General features: G+C 47.5%; 1 protein-coding gene across 1 annotated transcript; it reads right to left on the bottom strand.

The window, feature by feature from the left end:
- Positions 1–1,236: 1,236 nt before the first annotated feature.
- Positions 1,237–17,701, bottom strand: LOC135812600 (integumentary mucin C.1-like). Its single transcript, XM_065325915.1, has 6 exons — positions 17,347–17,701; positions 11,543–11,625; positions 7,656–7,697; positions 6,575–6,907; positions 4,536–4,871; positions 1,237–2,116 (listed from the first exon to the last, which is right to left on the bottom strand). The coding sequence occupies exons 2-6, from the start codon at positions 11,574–11,576 to the stop codon at positions 1,632–1,634; spliced, it is 1,230 nt and encodes a 409-aa protein (XP_065181987.1). The 5' UTR covers positions 11,577–11,625; positions 17,347–17,701; the 3' UTR covers positions 1,237–1,631.
- Between the last annotated feature and the right edge of the window lie 4,643 nt (positions 17,702–22,344).

The following is a 22,344-nucleotide window of genomic DNA, read 5'->3' as shown; positions in this document are numbered from 1 at the left end:
TTTTTTAGAATCTCCTCTCCTTCGTCGCCCCCCCCCCCCCCCCCCCCGCAACAAAATCAGGTGCCAAGTATGAAGTACATGGACCCAATCCTATGCAGACGGGTCCCCTGCTTGGGCTTGGGGTAGATTCTACATGTAGCCCTTGGCTGTCGGGGTGACGCTGGCGGATAAATCATAATGCCAAAAATTGGCAGACTCTGTCCAAGAAGCAGTGGAATTGGCAGAACCCCACATGTACAAACCGTATGGCATGCACTTCCTTGAATTCTGCAACGTACATGTACATGTCCCAGAAAAAGTACCGAATTCTGCCATTTTTCAGTATGCCGACATTATCCCTCAAGCTATCTGGGGTCTGGGGGTGATAATCTTCATGCAAGCTGGTAAATAAACCAACAATCTCAGGTTTGGAGTGGCAGTGGCAATGCTCCAAATGAAAATAATGGTTCGACTAACCATTTCACCAAGTTAACCACGCACCCAATGGGTACAATGAATGAGGCACATTTTGGCCTCGTGTTTGCACGCAGGGAGTAGTACATTGCACCACCAGGGCTGTGGCATCCAGCCCGGCCGGGCAGGCCATGGCCGGACCCGGTGTCTTTTTTTAATCAAGTACAGTAACCCAATCGGCTGGACCACCTGAAATCCGGGTGATGGGTGATATCCCCCCCCCCCCCCCCCACACACACACCCGTGTACCGGTACTGTTCCCTGTTTCCACCCAGGCCACTAGAGCTTCTTCCTCGCCCTGCATTTCAATTAGGGGTGAAACGGTTCCATGTTTTTCATGTTCGGGTACCCGAATGCCAGCATAGTTTCCCAAGATTCGGGTATCGGTTCCATGCACTCTTTTCTCCAGACCGACCAAATGCATCCGTGCCAATTATTTTCAAGTTAGAAACCATTTTTACGAGCAAGAACGAGACAACGGAGCATCCCTCTTGACAAGGAGGTACGCTCGTAGTGACCAGGATCGATAGGAGAACCCTTTGGAAGGGCGGTGATCATAAGGTAAGACATTTAAAAATCTTGAGTAGACTTGGCGTGTACCGGTACATGTATTTGTACGAGAACGAGATTTTTCGAGTTCGAAATTTGACGGAACGGGTACCCGATTCTTTTCAACTGGCGGTTCCAAAACCGGCTCCTTACCCGAACCGTTTCACCCCTAACTTCAATGCTCCACTGAGTGGCATAAGCCACTGATGGCTGAAACCAGCGAGCGACAATGTGCATTGTTCGCAATGGTGGAGAAAAGTTGGAAAGAAAGAAAGCTGCCCCGAAGGTAACTATTTCCTTCGCGCGAGTGCAATGTGTGCATGTATGCAGCAGAGTGGACACAACAATCTCTCAATTCGCCATACACGTAACCGAGGAGAGAGATCAGTTGAAGACAGAGGAAAGACAACACCGCATGTGGCCAGACAATATCAGCTAGAACACAAGTAAAGAATTTGGAAGAAACAGCGAAGCAGGCATTGGATGATGATGTGAAACGTCACACACTTATCAGAGTAGAAAAAGGACAGCATCACACACGGCCATGCGATATCAGCTCGAACGCAAGACGGCGCTCTGGTAGAGAGATTTATGTCAGCAAGCATAAGCGCGCGGCATCTTGTCACCGATTAGAATAAGGCAGAGCTAGTGCTGGGGACCTGGGGCCCCAGATTGTAGAATTTCTGAGACTTGATGCGGTAACGGCGTGCAATGAGGAGGCCGGCACCGACCACCAGCACAAAGCCGCCAATGCCAGCGATGATGCCAATGATCTCAGGACGTCGAAGTGCATGCTTGCTTCCACTGGCGCCTGGTGTGGGCTCGCTGGATGAATTTGTGCGAGATTCGGTTGCTTGTTTGGTGACTGCAACAGTTGAAGAACTTGTAACTGCAGGCGAGCTGGTGGGGACATGTTGCGTCGTCGTGGCAGCAGCTGCTGTGTGAGGCAGGCTAGCATGGGCTACAGGCGTAGTTGGAGCCTGGGTAGACGGACCTGCGGTTGTGGGTGGAGTTTGGGTTGTCGCAACAGGTGCGGTTGTGGTGGGAGTTTGGGTTGTTGTAGGTGCTGCAGTTGTGGTTGGAGTTTGGGTTGTCGCGGCAGATGTTGCTGGAGCTGCATTGGTAACAACATTGCCAGAGATGTACAGCAACAGAACAAACCTCATTAGTAGACAGCCATCCAAAATCTCCTGACAAAGCGTTCATAATTTGTAATTTTATTGTTCAAGGATTCCCCAAAGGCTTTCGCCTATCGAGGGAGTTTCCAAACATTCCGTAATAACTTATTGGGGTGAAACAATTATACCAAATACTCGAGTACTCGCTCGGTTTTTCAAAAATAATCGTACTCGGAATAAATCAGAGTACTCGTTCATACATGGTACATGCATTTACCACAGAAATCTGCTGTTTCAGAGCAGTAGTCGGCAGATATTGATGTGCAGACTGCGTGGTGAACATTTGTTCATGAGTGGAGACAGCACAAATGACCAATAAACCAATATAACCGAGAAAAAATGACTGCCACTCGGTTCTATAAAGCCATCATTTTTGTATATCTATGTTTCGCGTCGTCCGCACGCATACGTTTTGATTTTTTTCGGAAAAAATAAAAAATCGAACATGCACGGCGAGTGTACGATCGCGAGAGTCACCAGTGTGGACTGGTTGCATACGGCGAAGCTGGGATTCAGAAATGGCTGTAAATCTTCTGTTCGGCATCTCGAGCAGTATTCTATGAGCTTACATCAGACCGCATCGATTGCCTCAAGCTGAGAGGATGCGTCGTTCCGGAGCTCTTTGCACCGCTGCTGAAGTCTGAGTACAATAATCCAGCGAAGTATGGGCACCAACGGTTGCCTCCTCTGTCCAAAGTGAATATTTACTCATGCTCAAAAACCCAAACTTTGTCCTTCGATGCACGGCGTTTTTTCCGAATGTACAACATGAACGAGCTATTGTGCTATGTACAGCTCTAGCTAATTCTATACACCTCTGATGAGCTTTTTTATTTTTTTATTTTGCAACTTTTTATTTTTTTCCATCTCTCGCATAATATGATTATGGAAGTTGAACTGACGCGAAACATAGATATAAAAAAATGATGGCCTAATGTGATTTTAAGGCCCTTGGCGCGCAATTCTTAGGAGATGAAGAATACTCGAATACTCGAATATTCGATCGGAGAAAATCAGAGTACTTGAACTCGGGCTCTCGGCTGGATTTAGGCTCCAGTCTCTCCGGAGGCGTGGATTCGAATCCCACCGCTGCCACCATGTTGTGTTATCCAGAAGAACCCCTTTTTTTTCTCATCAACATCCGTGTATAAAGAAGCACATAAAAGGTGTGTGTGTGTGTGCGTGCATAGTGAGGGCACGTGCGTACGGGATACGTGCAGAGTGCAGACTACTGTACTACTACAACAGTGCCTACTTTCACCCCTACCGTAATACCAATTTAAAACCCTTTCACTGCTGGCCTAGTTTGCACAGTGATATATGCACTTCGTACTACTGCGTGGGCCGTGGAGCGAGATATCTCGTCATCCGCCGTTCAGGCACACTTTAAAAAGCGAGATATCTCGTCATTAGCACTGAAAGGGTTAATGGTCGTACATGATAGTGGAGAATACTCGTCAAATTATCAGACAAAAATAGTTGAACTCCCCGGGGTTGTCCACCAACGAGAGTAGACCTGCCCCTACAGCTATTCGTGGGAAACACTAAAATGTTAGGTACCGGATTTTCCCGAATATAAATCGACTTCGAATATAAGTCGACCACCCCAAATCCAAGAGTCTATTTCGTGAAAAAAAGTTTTATAGCTCCATGACACCCACACATGAAAAATGATGAATTCTCTGCGAGGAGAGATACTCATATCATGCCAGTAAGATGTCTCCGTGGCTATTACTACAGTACAGCAACACATCGCACTGCGCGCGCGCGCGCGGAAGTGACTTGACACTCGCGGGACGAAAGTTCACATGGTTCGTACGGTAGTGCATTTTTGTACGGACACTCCTGTCACTTCATTAATTTGTTGTGTCAGATTCCCGTATGTAAGTCGAGTTCCGTATGTAAGTCGAGTTCCGTTTGTAAGTCGAGTTCCGTATGTAAGTCGAGTTCCGTTTGTAAGTCGACCCCCAGCTTTTGGCGAAATTTCTGGCGCACAGAAGGTCGACTTAATTTCGGGAAAATACGGTACCAGTTTTGGGACGAATGGACTGTAAGTTAGAACGATTGATGGACAGCCTGACTCAACCGGCACGTCTATGTCTACGGCTCAATCACATGTAAAGTATTAACAAACGTTTCATTCTAACGGTTAAACGAATTAAAAAATCGTGAACATTTGAAGTCGTTATGTGCCAAACGATATGTACATGGAGATGTACAGTCATTTGCCGGTTGTGAGCAAGAATTCGTCAGAATTTCACCTCACTAAACCACAAAAATCCGGAGATCGCTAACTTTAATTGACGTTAAAATATCAGATTATTCTGGTCTTAGAGTATTGCCTCGCCCACTTACTGTCAGTGATGTTCAGTGTCTGGCTCGCCGACGTTGGAGCGTTGGAACACCGGTCCTGCAACTCCGGCTGCTGAGCGGGCGAGCAGGCGAACGCTGGCTGGCTGGTGGTGACCGAACACGTGACGCTGTCCGACGGGCCCACGCCGCTCAGCAGCGCCTCGTAGGTCTTCGTGTAGACGCCAGCGGTCAAGTTGCTCTTGGTGATGCTGGCCATCTGGCTTCCAGTGCCGCCAATCGTCAGCGCTACATTCGGCTCGGGAAACCCTGTCACCGTGCACCGAACGACCGTGTTGCCCGCGGTGGTAGCAGCAGTGAACCGGGTGATGTTGGGTGGAACTGCAGTGCAGAAAACAGACAAATGGCAGAGCACAGCATTTGGTCACCCACCAGAATAGCAAGCCACTGTGCTCGTCCAAGATGAGCACGGAAAAAATAAAGTTAATAGGTCCCTGCAGTCACAGAAAGAAAGACCAAAAAAAGAAAGAAAAAAGGCCTCAAAGTTAACATAATATATGATAACTGCGAGAGCTGGACATCAGCTCATTGAATGTCCGTACTAAATCAGTCAGCATGACGCTAACTGTTACACCTTCTGACTGTACACTACCTTTGTTATAACTGTTATAGTGTTGGACAAACCATGGATACTATACAGAGGAGATTGTAGATAACAAAGGGCAAATTGAGTTCAGCGACAAAATTCAGCTACTGAACCCAAGTCGTTTAGCACGTCCTTCCCATACATTTTAGATCGGTTATAAGGGCCGTGAAAATAAGGACAAATTGAAATTCCTGACACATATGTTGGTGCCCAAAGGCGTGAAACTGCATCGAGTATAACGACTTTCCCATGCATTTCGGCTTGTATCAGGCGAACCGGCATGCTGCATGGAGCATGGCGGTGGCGCGTGCGAGGACCTCCGGGTCGCGCCACGCCTGCCGTACACTGTGCACTGCAGAGCAGAAGTGTGATGTAGAGTGGTGGTAACTGAAATCCTACCCCAGCTCGGTGCACTGCTCACATTGCCAAACAAACACCCGCGCTTGTATACACTGCCAGACCTCGCTTAACCGCACACATCCGTTTTCCGTAAAAAAAATATCCGGATAATTGAACACACATACTGTATGCATGCGTGCCATCAAGAGTATATGAAAACCAGAGTGTGCAGCTTGGGGCCTTTTCTGCTATGGGTGTCTGTCACGGCGGAATTCCGTGATTACATCATATTTGGCGCAGGTCTGAGGCGAGAAATGGCGTAGTGCGTACAACTGAGCTGCAGTTGTGCAGAAAGAGACCTGCTTGAATCCTGCTTGTACGCACTATAATCACAAAAATTATGTAATCACTGAATTCCGCCGTGACAGCAACCCATCCGAGCTGCACACTCTGGTTTTCATGTACTCTTGATGCCGTATGCTGTAAATCGGTAACCAACGGTTTTCTTCCGGATGGCGAGAGATCCGGATAAAAGAGGACCGGATAAGCGAGGTGTGACTGTAACAGTTGCTGCCAAAGATAGCCCGCTAGAAACGGTGCTGCCAAAGATAGCCCGCTAGAAACGGTGCTGCCAAAGATAGCCCGCTAGAATCGGTGCTGGCAAAGATAGCCCGCTAGAAACGGTGCTGCACTCCAGCACAGCAATCAGGGATCGGGATTTCATATGCCACTACCGTACATGCCGCAGTACAGCGGTCGGTGTTGTTGCCATGGCAGCCGTGCATGACTTTTGGCTTGAACTATACATGTGACACATGTACATGCACATCTGCAATCCATATGCATACTATTTACAGTATTTAGCATAATGTACGTGTATGAATTAGTGGTTGCGACTTCAGCGATGAGTTTTTAGGAAAGGGTTTGCTCCCCACACTGGAGCTCGCGCTATTCCGCCGACTTGACTTGACAAAGGCTCTTGAGTATTCCAAGAGAGCTAGTCAAGGCATTATGTAAGCCAGGCCAAACAAGACAAGGATTACTAGGCAGCAGCAGGACTGCGTTGACAGCAGCACCAGCAACTGAATCAAGGACTCACCGACAACGTTCAGCTGGTAGGTCACCGCCGACGACGCCGTGTCCGTGATGCACTGGTAGAGGCCGGTGTAGGACGGCGAGAGGTACCGGAAATTGACCGTGTCCCACTCTGCCTCCACGTCGTCTTGCTGCGCAGAGAACGCACCGTGACTTCCCGCGACCATTGAGGTGTTGAGATTGGTGAGGCGAATGAAGTTGCCGGTCTCGCCAGACTGCGCGTCGGGGAAGCAAATCGGCATGTACCAATGTCCGATTGAGGCTATGTCTTGACCATTTAGATAGTATGCAGGCAACGTGCGACCAGGGAATGTGACCAGCTGGACTCCATCAACACCTGTGGACAAGGCAAAAAAAACAGTTCAGACGCAACAGAAATGAGTTTCTTGAACGCTATTGTCGACCCTGGAGCAGATCAGGGATCGATTTTTGAGCTACTCTTGGCTAAATTGGGAGAACAGAATGAACTTCGAAGTACAAGTATAGCAACTCCATCTCACTCCGAAATAAGCGTTCAAAGAACACAGACACTGTACTGTAAACTGCTCTTCTGCGTTCTGAAGACTGAGTTCAAATTATCCATCGGACGCACTTTTCGTACTTCGGGATTACGTATTCGACTTTGACTTGAAGCGACTTGCAGAAGATCGGCACAATGAAAAAAAGTTCGAATTACATGGAATGTTCGAATTACGCCGTACTCGAGGGTGTCTACTAAGTGCCTGTACGGGGAAAACCGGTATGGCTGGCAAGTATGGGCCTTTACAGTAGCTGACCTGATGTACCGACAGCTTCAAGTGTATGCGGAGCTTGGTTTTGGCACCTGATGTGACTGGTCTACTGGGATGATTCCTACACCACAGATCATATCCCCAATTCATTTCGCCAGGAACGTCACACATTCATTCATCGTGGGCACCCTGTAAGAAGACCTTAGGGTGTGTTGGGAATGCCCAAGTAAAATAATAAAATACAATACAAAAAAATACCACTGCAGTGCTCTCAACAACGATCAAAGATCAGTTTTACTGAACGCTGCACTTGTTATCGCAAGACTGTGTCAAGTCTGTAAAACGCTTGCTTACTGTTGGGGATAGCACCAAGCACCAGCACCAGAGCGACTGCGCCTACATGCAGAACAGGAAAAACAACAACAGCTGAAGGCAGTGACCAGGCGTAATGTTCAACACACTGCATGCCTCGCGTGGTGAAAGCCACTCGCAAACACCCATGAATTCCATTCCAGGTATGAAATCCCCATGTAGTGAGTGATCATCACATCTATCACATGACCATACAGGACAGCCATGTTGGTTCCAGCTCCACTCAGCCCCTATATCTATGGATCACATGTCGGCCATGTTGGTTCCACTGTCCACATGACATGATCACTTTCTGCACTATTTTAGTCCCGTGACAAAAAAAAAGACGTGAAAGCACTCCGTTCATTTTTGGCTCTGCTCTCCTCCACTCAACACGCATCCCTCGCTTGCAACACAACCGCGGCCAGCGCGGAGGTAGGGACGCTTCGGCGGGATTTTACGGTACTTGAAGTAGAGCTGAAAGCATACAGTGTGTGCAATGCACTGTTGGATGGCTAACGTCACGAGTACGAAACCCTCGGGTGCGTTTGGTTGGTACGATCTAGAACAGGGATCGAACAGTTGGCACACATGGAGCAGACTCATGCCAACCAAACGGTACTCCAGAAACAGAGCAGATTTTTTGGTGAAAAATATGCCAAACTTGTTGCATTCTTCAAAATGTGTATGGGTCACCATGGTCACTGTGTATGGTACGACGATTCCAACCCAAAAGCGTATGCCCGTGATCATTTGGGACCAAAATTGATGTTCCCGCGAGGTTTCACTGTGAAAAAGTGAAACTGCTCGGTCTGCTCCGGCCTCGAGGCCGGAGCAAGCAGAACATATTCTGATCGACCCAGAACAGGTGCAGTCCCAACAAAACGCGCTGTTCTGATGAATCCTGTTCTAGGTCGTACCAACCAAACGCGCCCCTAAAGAGTGTGCAACTGCCTGCACAACCTCTATGCTGTGCTGCGAAGGCAGAACTTCACATCACGTGACATGGTGGAATAGGTTATGCTGGCAAACGGTGCAAAGTGACCACAAGAGAGTGGAACCCGAAGCAGGGTTGCGTTCGACCCTGCATCTATCATGCACAGAGTGCAAACAATGTGTACGGGTTCGTTACGTGATGTGAAGTTCTGTTGTCACGTCGCAGACCTCATAGCTGGAGTTGCACCCAGGGAGTAGTACAATGCCATATTGTACTACTCTCTGGGTGCACACTCTTGGAGGTTATGCACTCTTGCGTAAGTGCTGGATGGCCGACCGCTGGATGATTGACGGCTGCATGAATAAGCAACATGCGATGGTACCGTAAAATCCCGCCAGAGCGTCCCGTCTCTCCCATGCGCCCCTCCCTGACTTCTTGTCAGGGAAGTGATTGATTGTATCCTCGTGTGACTCTGTGATGGTGTACCGTACTGCAGACACGTGCTTGACCCAGTTGGAAATGTACGCAACAGTGCCCACCCTCCTGACCAGGGATCGCACTAAACCAAAAGAGTTTTCATGGGCCTGTACGACTCCTGGCTCTTGACCTTTGGTCGGTGTACGAGATGCACGAACAATTTTTCACAGGGCGAGCACTTTTCACGTCGTACTGAATGCGGTAAGTAGGATTCACCCCTCCGCCCCTCCCCACCTGGACCTACTCAAAGGGAGGTAGGACGCTCTGGCGGAATTCCACGGTACTACTGTACACTGAAACTTCTAGCTTATTTTCAACCGAGGGGAAAGGGCTATGAACAAGCATGTGCCTTTTTCCATTATTTCTTTTTAAAGTTATAAGTTACAAGTGCCCATGGACTCCAATCTGGTTAGAATTGAGGAGTCAAAGGGTGGTGAGACCTACAGTGCATTTCAAAATATTTTAAAAGCAACAATCCTGGCGATCACCCGGGGAGTTGGCCATTTCACAGCATGTGATGCCTGGAAAAACTCGCCGCAAACTCGAAGAAATATTCCGCGTGAAAGCATGAAAAAATGACAACTCACGCACATAGGTACATGTACGTCTGGTTTAGAACAGGCAACTTCTTGCTTGCATAGATGTGGAGTGTCACAGAGAAACTGTGGTGAGTGTTGAAGCGCGGCACGAGTCCCAATTTGTCTTGTGCCCAAATAGGTTCTTTGAGCTGCGTCCCTGAGATGCAATTATTTTACTCTCACCATGTGACGAGAGCGACATGAACACGGACTCATTCTCCAGGCCATGACTTGGCAAAGCCATCAATCCGGGTGACTTCAACGACATTTCGAGAAAAGGCAACGCCTGTGGAAGCTGATAGAAGACTGCGCCGACTCCTAAATTCAAATAAATTTACGATCGTGAAATACTAAAATAATTCTCAACAAGAAGTCAATCGACTTGTTTACTCAACAAGTAGCCACACTGCAATGACTTCTACTCACTCACACCGTTTCAGTGCTGTGTGTACATGTATGTTCATATGACATGAGCCAGTCAAGTGCCAGTCAGTCGGCAGGAAGGGCGAGCTCCAACATCAAGTCGTTTGGGGCAGCCACCTTCTTTGACTTGTTCACCAAAACAATGAAAAAAGTTTGAGTTGAAGATAGGTTGGGATTTGAACCCACAACTTTATGGTCAGCAGACAGTTCATTACCACAAAGCCCAAAAGGCAAAAATAAATCGCGGGTTTTGATAAAAGCGCCACTGGCTTCCAGGGCAAATTTGCAAACCATGGGAAAAGGCCAGAAACCTGGCCAAAATTCTAACTCTCGCTGGTCCAATTGTTCTGGAACATTCGCAGAACAATTTACCGTGCCCTCACAAGCCCTTCTATGCACTTTGTTGTCTGATTTTCCCTTATCTTCATACTTTTTATAGACCAAAACCTGATTGTTAATCTTTTTGAATGGACCGTAGAGCACACGGCCGACCCAAGGTCTCGGCTTCATAGTGAGCTAGATGCACTAATACAATGAAAACAGATAACAGAGGAGCCTGGCTTCACTTGAAAGCTGCAGACAAGTCCACTGAATTGAATGCACTATTCAACGTGCAGTTTGTTAGTCGAGTACCGTACAGTTGGGCGCCGAAGAACGGGCCGCCAAGAGAACGGCCAGGCTAGAATTTCACCAATTTTTAAGACCAGTCTAGGCTGGATTTTTACAGATAAGAACAAAAACAGTAATGTACACTATAATGTTCACTCGGACGTGTAACTCTGTATAAATGTACATAATTATAAAGACTGTCCCATCGAACAAGAACGAAGCTGCTGTGTTCGCTAAAAATTAGAACGGGCTAGGCTAGAACCCTGACCCCCAGTTCTTCTCGCGCCCGGCAGTACTGTATGCGAATGCTGCCCTCAACACATCTGCACCAAATTGTCATTGATTGTACCTGTACAGTGCGTATCGGTTATAGCATGGTCGTGTAAAAGAATATACTGCCTACAAGAATGAACCCTCATGTTTTCATAATCATAACATGGATTTCAAGTGCACATTTATTCTTGCAAGCAATTTTATCCCATAGTAGAATATATCGGTCCTAAGAATGGACTTTGTGTAGCGAAACATGCCAGATTAGTACAAAGTGCATCGCCTGTACTAATAACATCCGTTCTGATGTGACTCTCGTACGATCGTTGCGTCGTAGTGCTGCAGATTCAACTGTTGTGGCCATGTAACTCATTTTGCGTAGCCACATGTAAGCTTATGGGACTATGAACAGCCACATGCACAGAAGTACTGCGTTGCATGTACGATGATCTTCCTGCCCCTGCGCACATGCATATGATATGCCACACTTGATTTATCGTGTGTAAGAAATATCGGAAATAAGAATAGAAAGTCGTTTTTCAAACACCCACGCTATAACCGATACCTACTGTACAAGTAAGAACAGAAAGGCTTACAGAGAGGCAATATTTTCGTGTGTGGGACTTCCATCTTGTACTCGAGATTACCACACGGCAAATAGCACTGCCTGATGCTGAATCTGGAGTACACACACACACACACACAAATACACACACACACACACACACACACACACAAAATACACACACAAATACACACTCACACACAAATAAACACACACATACACACACACACACACAAATACACACACACACAAATACACACACACACACACACACACACACACACACAAATATACACACACACACACTCACACACACACACAAATACACAAATACACACACACACACACACAAATACACACACACACTCACACACACACACACACAAATACACAAATACACACAAATACACAAATACACACACACACACACACACAAATACACACACACACACACACACACACACACAGGCCAATGAGAAACCAGACTGATTTACCACAGCAATCACTGCTATGGAATCACAAAGCATGCAGCACACTCAATAACACTCAATAACATCTTAGCGGCTGAATGCCACTTCCTCCTCCACACCAACCTCAAGCATGTGTACCGTTGGCACGCTTTCACAGCGTATAGCGACATTAGTGTTTAGCGTATAGCATATAGCGTACATTCCGCGTATCCCCGTACGTTAGTGTATCCCCGTACGTTAGCGTATCCCCAGACATTAGCGTACGGAGTCTGCCTGTGTATAAAAGCTGCTGCTCACAATTCTTTTCATGCCAGTTAATTTACGTTCATTTCAGTTCAGTTCAGTTTTTAATAAACAACAGTGTGTTCACTGAGACCCTTGTATTTTGCCTCCGAGAGACTGCCGCCCGCTACAAAATTGGTGGCAGCGGTGATAAAGTTAACTTTGTCAGATTCGACCCCACCTGTTTTTACATTGGTAGCAATGGCGCTACAAAAATTGGTGGCGCACATAGCATAGCATTGCGGCAGTAAGAAGACTCTACCCACCGACCGTCCTTCAAGATGCGTTACCCGCGCCAACAGCTGCGCGATTTCGCCGACCGGGTGTTCGTGGGGTATGCACACCTGGTGGTTCGGAGACCGGCAGTGATCGGCCTCTGCGGACTACTTCTGGCGTAGCATTCTCCTTCGGACTTTTTATTGTTGATGTGGAGAAGCGAGACTTGAATGCTTTGTGGATTGACCTGGACTCGCTTGTTGTTGACGAGAGGAAAGTTTTCGAGGATGAGTTTGGTGGACTTACGCGAAAGACAACGTGTGCTGTGTCCATGGCAACATCAGGCGACAGTCTGTTTCCTGGTAGTAATGATACAAGCGCTAGCACGGCCCGCAACTCGACGCCAAGTGAGCGGTAAATTATTTTCTAGTTACGTACGACCAGCATGGCCCAGCCTGCTGCACCAGCCGCCGCTCCTACGGCTGCCCGCCACGTCCATTAATAGCCAGAAATGATGACAGACAGCGTCCCTCCCGATCAAGCTCCATGCCCAACGTAAGTTAATTCCCGATATGACATTTTCTTTCCTGCCTTCCTTCAGTCTTCCTGTTCTCTTCAGTCTTCCTTTACGCGAGTGAGTGAATCCAGTTTAGTTCGGTAGGCGGCCGATCATGGTGAGCCACGGTCTACCCAGCTAACCTGGGACAATGTGTGTGACAATGCCCCTTATAGTGTATTCAGTTCGCTTTTGAACTGCGATGTTCCTGGCGGGTTGTGCCAGGGTTGTGCAGCAAGTGTGCTGTGGTTTTCAGGTCCTATTTGGAGGACGGTTCTTTACCCATTAGACCCCGTGAGATCGTGTGAACCTGGTGTGCTGCTACTTTATGATTTGTTTATCAGTTCATTCTTCTGTCTCTTCCAAACGTTATCATTTCCGATATTATTTGCCATATTCCCGTTGACGCTCTAATTCGCGATCTACTATAATGTTCAATGTTCCCACCGCCTCTTAGTCCTGTGATCTGCTCCTGCGCGCCAGCCAGTACTTCAATGTCAGTTGCCTTCTTTGCATCCGGATATCAACCGAGGCTGTTCACGAGGCTGTTCAAGAATGGAAGTCATCCATTCTGCCTATCTCCTTTCGTCGAGGTTATTCCGACGCGACCATGCATGCCACCAGTGTCTTCTAATCTCGGTCGATTAATAAACAACAGTGTGTTCACTGAAACCCTTGTATTTTTGCCTCCGAGAGACTGCGGCCCGCTACACATGTAGTCTTAGTGCACTGAATCAAATTGCCTTGGGAGCTCCCCCGGTAGTACATTGTATACTACACGTGCCTGTAACTCGAGAAGTCGCGGGTTCGAGCCCCGCGGACTGGCTGAAATTAAAGAAAAAATTGCGTTGGTCCGCGGAGCCTGCAATATTCAGCTCTCTGAGCAAACACGTCCCGAAACCGGCCATTCCACATTCAAAATGCATGATTGTGTGGAGCTTCGGCTGGTCTACCATTGAGATCAACATGTTCTTCCATGGTTTGTCACCAGTCTTGATATTATGCAATCATTTCCAGGTTTTTTTTCCGATAAGTAATTACAGATCTTTTTTTTAACCGTGATAGTCAGCAAAGCTCAACCGATGAGGGGTGAATTCCCACGATACACTGTGTATTGAGCAGGGAGTGGTGCGGTCTTGCAGGTTTGCAGAGTCAATGGTTCGATGGACGTCTCGCTTGCTCCTCTGGGTCGGGCAGTCTTGAGTCAGTCAAGTGTCAAGAAAATCCGGCGGAGAAGCACGAGCTCTGGTGTGAGGAGCAACCAATTTTCCTACAAATAATAATTACTCTAATTTCAGAAATTTTCGGTATGAGGGCAAAAGGCCAGGTTAGGTGAAGCAGTTCCCTGTTGGATTACGTGCGTTGGTGTTTGTTCGGTGTATTTAAATTTTAGGTATGAAACAGATGCACCGAAAGCACGGAAAATAAAAGTACACCGAAAATCTGTGAAATTACAGTACTACGATTTTGAGATGTAACGCTTAGAGTCGACGGGAATTCTTTGTTCATCATTCAGTGACGTATTCTAACTGATGATTAGAGAGGTTCCTATAAACGTAGTCGATATACGGAAAGTTTTACGTAAACTGCATGCGCATTTGTGTTCCGCCATACGGAGGTTTCAAATCACGTAGCTGCCCTTGGCAACTCCGAAAGCGGCAGTGTACGACCAGATCGGCATGGGGAGAGAGTCATAAAATGTGTACCCCAATCCACTTACGGACCAGCTACGTTATCAGAGCCCTATCTACGTACTCTACGTAGACAACTTTCCGTAAGTGGAGTGCACACTCGCGAATTCACGGGTTTTTTCCGCCCACTAACGTAAAGTTGCTCAAATTTACGTAGTGCGGAACCTCTCTATTGCCACAAGAAAACCGTTCTCAGATCCAAAACGCTGTTCCTTGTTGTTGTGTGTAGATGCATGAATACAGCATGACAGCACATTTATCTTATTTCGAAAGAAAAGGTGTCGGCACCGACGCAATCCACGCTGTCAAGTAAAGCCAATTTAGTAACCGAACTTACCCATGATGAGAAGGGAACGAAAACATTCCGTTACTAGATTGGTTTTACTTGACTGTGTGGATTGCGTCGGTGCTGACACATTTTCTTTCGAAATTGGATACGCCTCCAATTTTTTCCTCACGTTGTATCTTACTAATACTGTAAAATCCCTCCAGAGCGCCCCGTCTCTCCTATCCGCCCCTCGAGGCCCTCCCTGACTTCTTGTCAGGGACGTGATTGATTGTATCCTCGTATGACTCTGTCACAGTCTGTAATGCCGTACTGTACTGCAGACGCGTGCTCATTGCTCAACCCCGTTGGAAATGTACGCAACAGTGCCCAACCTCTTGGCCAGGGATCGCACAAACCCTGAGTTTTGATGGGTCTGTACGACTCCTGGCTCTTGACCTTTGGTCGGCGTACGAGATGCACGAACAGTTTTCGTAGGGTGAGTACTTTTCATGTAGTACTGAATGCGGCAAGTAGGACTCACCCATCCGCCCCTCCCCACCTGAAGCGTCGAGGAGGTAGGGGCGCTCTGGCGGGATTTTACGGTAATAAATAATGCGATTTTGAGATGTATTTCCCATTGGCCTGTGCATGTCGCATATCAACAGTCTGTTGCAGCACAAACGTGGATGTGCAGACACATGGGCTGCCTTGACCACCTTCGCGCCAGCGCCTGAACTGATTATAAGTATAATTTTATTATTGTGTGCAAGGAGCATTGCACCCCTTTGCGGCTTTGATGGCCGATGGGCTGGCAGCCTTGGGTCAACCTACTCAAGAAAAACGATACTGTAAAACGGGATAATTTTAGTGACGGTGATATTTTAGCGACTTTAGAGAAAGGAGTATTTTCGGTAACGTTTTGCAGCGCTAATCGAAATTTTGCAAGTACAGTACAGTATTAGCAAGAGTGCATAACCCCCAGAGTGTGCAACGCCGATCCAGCTCTGCATAGGGTCTTGGTCGAGCGGAATCGGATCTTCTGATGTCATGCGTACACTCCACACCAGCACAAGGCCGGTCTCGAGGCAGGGCACCATTGTTTTTGATCCAAGAGTACCCGCGACTCCCCGGGTTCCCCTCAGATGTGTACGGTATTATGACTAGGGCTCAAACGATTAGTCCGATTAACCGGTTGCAGACCGGTTACGAAGAATTAACGGTTAACCGATAAAGATAACGGTTACGCAGTAACTTTTCAGTCGATTTTTCAAGTATCAGGTCGTTGCAAATTGTGCACTTTCGCGGGCTGTCACACGCGTACGCAATTTCTGGGCTGTCAACTCGGTCATATCTGGTCTCTTGGTGTGAGAGTATGTATGAATGAGCATGCAAGAGAATGTACAAGTGTGCGTTGTACTGAATAGGGTACATTTTTCGAATGAGTATAGTCAAATATTCGGTTAAAAAAGAGTCCGCAGGATTGCCGTGGCTTATAGCAGTTAACCGTCAGGGGTAAAACCGTGACCGTTTGAGCCCTAATTATGACGCAAAGATCTGATTCCGCTCGACCAAGACCCTATGCAGAGCTGGATCAGGCGTTGCACACTCTGGGGGGTTATGTACTCTTGGTATTAGCAAGAGTAGATAAACAAGAGTGTGCAACTCGCGGATGGGTTGGCCACGGCGGAATTTTTTGTTGACGTAATCTTTTCGACGACGCACGCGCTGCGAGCCTTTTGGAGAGTTTTCACTCGTGCACTTGGCTGGGCTTTACACTACAAGGTCGGTGCCCAGCACGTGCTCTCACACTGCTCTGCGGCAGAATCCGCATTTCTCTGAAAAAAGGTGACGTAAACAAAAAATTCCGCCGTGGGCGCGGGCGGGGTATCTGCAGATTGTGCAGGAGAGATCCGGAGTTGCACACTCTTGTTTATCTACTCTTGGTATTAGCCATCCTTCTTCTTCAAGTCTGAAACTCGGATCGCTAAAATATTTCATCGTGAATTGGTCCAGATTCAGAAAACGCAAAGACTTTTACCCGCCAAAATTAGCCGTTCTATAGTAGTCCTCATGATCATACAACTAACTTTACGATAACGTAACTTGAAGTGACTGCAGCAGTTCAGTTTAGTCCGTCGTACAGTACGAAATCTCGTTTTGGCAAAGACTACAATACGACAACAGTGCTTCAGGAACACATTGTTTTATCCAGACCGGGGTATTCTTTGCGCGTTGTGAGTGAACCCATTCCTTATCTGGACAGGTTCAGTTCGGGTCATGCTCTAACATTCTGGCGATGACCATACTTCTCAACCAGTACTGCTGCTTTCAAAAACAGATCACAATCCTTACCTGTGTCACAAGTAACAGTTAGTTGGGACTCCCGCGCTCAGTCCTGGAGTAGGAACGGGCCTTTCTATCGGAGAACAACAGCAGACTCTGTCCTTTTCCTATTCTCGTGGCAGCGAACTTTGCGGAAGTAACTTTTTCAAGTTTTGGTAATGGCCGAAGATCACTCGGTTGTCGTACCGTAGGTCTACGAACTGTAGTACTAGTAGTAGCTGGCATAGCGCATAGGGAATGGTACTACTATCACTGAGTACTATGTTGTACTATCGTAGGCCCTGACAAACGACACAACAAGACCAGGTAGACCAGTCTCGTACAGGGTGCCAAAAAATGGCTGCCCGCACGATGCAGGAGGGCCAGGGAAAATGGTTCTTCCCAGCATGCATGATTCCGGCACTCGATTGGTCAAGTCCGCAATGGCGCAAGCCGAACTCAACAGCAGGCCAGGATCAGCAGGCAGCTACATGTAGCTGGAAGAAAAATTGCTGTGCAATGCGTCTGTAGCTGAGTAGATAGAGCCTACTGAAACGTGTGCGTCATATAAGCACCAACCGATGACGAATACATCCAGAATGAGCCATTTACGGAAATAGAGTCGAGAGCAGCAAAACTTCCCCGCCAAAAGTGATAGAATGACAACAGCAGCCATGTGACTCGTTACTAGGGACCTTTCGCATTTGCTACGAAACGAATGCGAAACGAAAGTTTGATTCGGCTCGTAATCGTTTCGTTGAAAACAGATTTCAGGTTTCGCAAGTCGTCATGCAAATGTGCATGGCAACTACGAATACGGCCGCGGGCGCCGGTAGCTTGGCGTACGGGTTTTTACACGCACACGTGCATGGATCATGGAATCAAGGGAAAAATGTGTACCTTGCAAAACATGTGTACCTACCCAAATAAATGTGTACCTGACGGATTCGGAGCGTGCCACGAATGAAGAGGCTTCCATTCGTGAAAACGAGTTCTCCGCAGGGACTCTGACGAATCCTCGAACCCAGGTGACGAATCAGCATTCGTTTCGTATCCGTACGCGGGGTGCGAAAGGTCCCTAATGTCTTGCCGTTCCACCTCGTTATCATCGCGTCCCCCCTACGCCCCTGCTGCACCGGCGCGGTGCACCGACGCGACCCGTGCACAACTAACTTACTTGTTGTACTTGAAGCTACAAAGTACAAGTCCCGGTACGCGGTGCACAAGGTCAACTACGGACGTGTACAAGACGACTCGTAGATCTACAAGTCCGCCATCGCAGGCCCCAGCTGTCACGGAGGAGCAAGCTCGGCTGGACGTTGCGGCTAGTGGTGTGTGGGGTGGTCGATTCGAGGGCACCTTTATTGAGGGTGTTCAACCCTTTTGCGTCTTCGAATCGTGCTACCTCCCTCGCTGCTAGCTACAGAAGCCATGACCACGAAAAGCGCCGGAAGTACGAAGAGCGAGTAAGCGAAGTTGAGCATGCCTCCTTCGTGCCCGTTGTGCTTTCTGCCTCTGGTGGCTATGGCAAACATGCCAACGCTCTTTTCACGCGAATCGCCTCTCTCATGGTTGAGAGAAGCAAGGAGCCATACGCGCAGATTATCTCCTTGCTGCGCTGCCGCCTTGGGTTTGCCCTGGTGCGTTGTGGTGCTATCATGTATGTGCCTGAGTGGCTCAAGGAGCATGTTTGCTCCTGCCGTGCCTGAGTCCCCTGCTGTGGTCGTGGCAGCGGAGGCACGCATCCAGTGAACCTGCACTGCTGCAGTGATCCTACTGAGTGACAGACTCTGTATAATCATTACTGTATCTGATGATTCGTTCTATGTAATTCAACTAATTGTGTTGATTCTTCACACAAAAACACAAGTCCGGCCAGTTGTAGTTTTCGGGGTGCTGAGTCGAGTGGTCTTGGTCCGAGAAAGCTGAGACGCTCCCTTCCTACTTGAATCCCAATCGAACTCGCGCACTTCCACCGAAACTGGGTGACTGCGCCCTACTAGATGGGGATTTATATGCAAAATGTCACTAAAAGCGCCATTCCGTTCTTATAAAAGCACGGATTGGGAATAAAGGAGGAACGCTGCATCGCAGCCTTTTCGGACCAAAATCAGTTGACTCAGCGTCCGAAAGATTACAGCATATGGGCCAATCGCGGTCATCCGTGCTTTTATAAGAACGAAATGGCGCTTTTAGTGACATTTTGCATACAAATCCCCATCTAGTAGGGCGCAGTCACCCAGTTTCGGTGGAAGTGCGCGAGTTCGATTGGGATTCAAGTAGGAAGGGAGCGTCTCAGCTTTCTCGGACCAAGACCATTCGACTCAGCACCCCGAAGACTACAACTGGTGAAATTTTGATTTTAGCCTTAAGTATCATTTTCAGTTATCTTATTGAATGTATTCACGAAGTGAAAGAAGTGCTGTATTCAACGCTGTTAGCGCCGTGAACTGTTTGTTAGTAGTCTACCCATGAAGCTACAGAGAGAACATCAGGCCGACAGAATTGTACCAGAGGAAAGCATCTATTGCCCACAATTTCCTCATTTGAAATGAACACTACCCTTCTCCATAGAGACAACATGTAGATGAAGTGTATGGACAAATATATAAAATTCAGTGAGGGCATGGAATGATCTCTTTGTGTAGATTGGATAGACACATGCACGTCTGCAAGGAAAGCATTTGTTCATGGGTTAGCTTGCTGGTTGAGTTCACATGGCCTACGTTCATACATGCCATCTCTCCTGAGAAATGTTCAGCAAACATTTCAAAACATACGACATTATTTCGTTCGCTAATCTCCGCTACCGTCGTCTCACGTGGCTTCAGAAGATATTACGAGAGATAGGAGAGTCTCCAGCAGGCAGCACATCCATCTTTAGGAAGTGGAAAGAGCAAACGACATGGTCCTTGGTTGAGGTAAATGCTGAACCTTTGATTTGTCCCAACCAAGATTTCAGCACTTGGTTCGTCACGATTTTCGCTTGCCAGCTAACGTCTCCGCACTCCAGCTTTCCCTTGTCGGTGTCACGTCCCAGTATACAACGGAGAGGACTACTAACAAACAGTTCACGGCGCTAACAGCGTTAAATACAGCACTTCTTTTGTATTTTTGTATTTTATTATATTTAAGGATTTTCCAAAGGCTTTGGGCCTGTCGAGGGGATCTCCTGCAAGAAAATGACAACTTATGTAGAGGAAGCAGTTAATCGAGGATAGGCTAAGGAAATAGATCGAGGCATACAAAATCTGGTAATTAAGGAGTTGGGATGCCGTCAGTGTAATGAATATATCGGCGAAAATGATGATAGAGAGAATGTTTGAATTCGGGGAGGCTGGTTATAGAGGTAAGAGAAGGCGGTAGGCAATTCCATAGCATTGCAGCTTTGTTGGAAAAGAGGGAAGAAAAACGCACACCGTGATAATTGATGTTAAGTTTGTTTGGTCTTCTTGGCCTTGAAGACAGTGAAAGGTGAAATGTTGGAGGTGTTCTGGAGATATTTGGATAAGTTTAAATAGAGTAACAAGAGCTGATACTTGTCTGCGAAAGTGCAAGGACTCTAAGACAGCGGCTCACCCTTGAACGGCTGCAAGCCAGAGTAGCTCGCACAGTCATGCGGCTTGAGAGATGCCCTTGCCCATCAGACGAGCCCAAGTCATCATTGTTTAAACAGCTGGGGTGGCCAAGTCTATCCTGGCGCAGGAAGATCGCCTGCCTTATGGAATTCTTCCATTTGGTCACCACCCAACCAGAACTTTTTGAAGCAGCGGGATACTGCCCCACGCGTAGTCGCCGCCGCCAACTCGCATTCACTCTGCCACGGGTTGGGAAACACGCCGGGAGGTCATTTCTCTTCCGCACCGCTACTGTCTGGAATGCCTTGCCCGCAGACCTGAGAGCCACAGCCTCGCAGTCCCTGTTTCACAGTCACATTTGTACGCACTTCTCTGACACCAAACACAATGCCACTCCTCACTGACATGCCTCTGTCCTCCTTCTTTGAGCGTTGCGCTTATTCTTATTAATTTTTGTGTTTCTGTTTCGGTATAATATATTTCGTATTTCAAGACATACCCCGAGGCTATAGGTATTATTGAGTAAAGGACCATTCTGGAACATTCAGCATAATTGTATTTCTCTTGCTTGGCTGTTCATTACGAATCATTAGCCCTCCACTGTCTGCTATCTCAACCCTACAGCCTCCCATTATAATGGAACTCCCTTCAATTTAGACTACGTCTTCGGGAAATCCTCAAATATATATAATAATAATAATACTAATAAGTCACAAAGGGCATTTAACTGGGATTTCGTTTCGCACCTATCTACATTGACTGTTTTACGTAGCAAATACTTCCTAGCTACTCTGGCTTGTAAAATATTTAAACGCTCCAACTCAGCTTTGGTGATGGCATAGGACCAGGCCGAGGTGGCATGTTCCAGGGCGGGTCTGACAAAACTTTTATATAGAAGTAGAAAGGCTGTGGGGGCAAGATGCCGTCCCATGAAGCATAGCAGGTTAACACGACGTTGGAAGGTTTTCAGGATGGTCTGAAGGTGGATGGCGTTGGCCTGGTCGTGTGTTAAATGCACTCCAAGATGTTTCGCAGCTTCAACGATGGTGATAGAAAGAGAGCTGGATAGGGTGGTCGTTACTGTAGTTACGGATCTGAGTCGTTTTGGCTGGTGAGAACTCTCCACCGACGTTGCTGGCCCATAGTTGGCAGGCAGAAAGGTCGCTGTCTAGACGAGATTGGTTCCACTGCAGGGAATTCTTGTTATCATGTACATACCGCTGAGGAGGGTGACATCGTCAGCAAATGAGTATGGGGTGCAGTAGGTGATTGATGAGGGCAGGGAATTAACAAAAGAAGTGGGTTGGAGCAAGATGCGATCCCTACGAGACTCCACAGGTGAGGACCTTGGCCTCGGACTATTGTCCTTCCAACCTTACAGACAGCTTCCGCTCAGATAAGAAGCTTCGGAGCCAGTCGACTGCTGACCTATCAGCAATTCCTTCAAATG

Source organism: Sycon ciliatum, chromosome 3, assembly GCF_964019385.1.
Source record: "Sycon ciliatum chromosome 3, ocSycCili1.1, whole genome shotgun sequence".
NCBI classification, from domain to species: Eukaryota; Metazoa; Porifera; class Calcarea; order Leucosolenida; family Sycettidae; genus Sycon; species Sycon ciliatum.
Note: the sequence above shows the minus strand (reverse complement) of the source record. Positions and strands in the feature narration are given on the sequence as shown.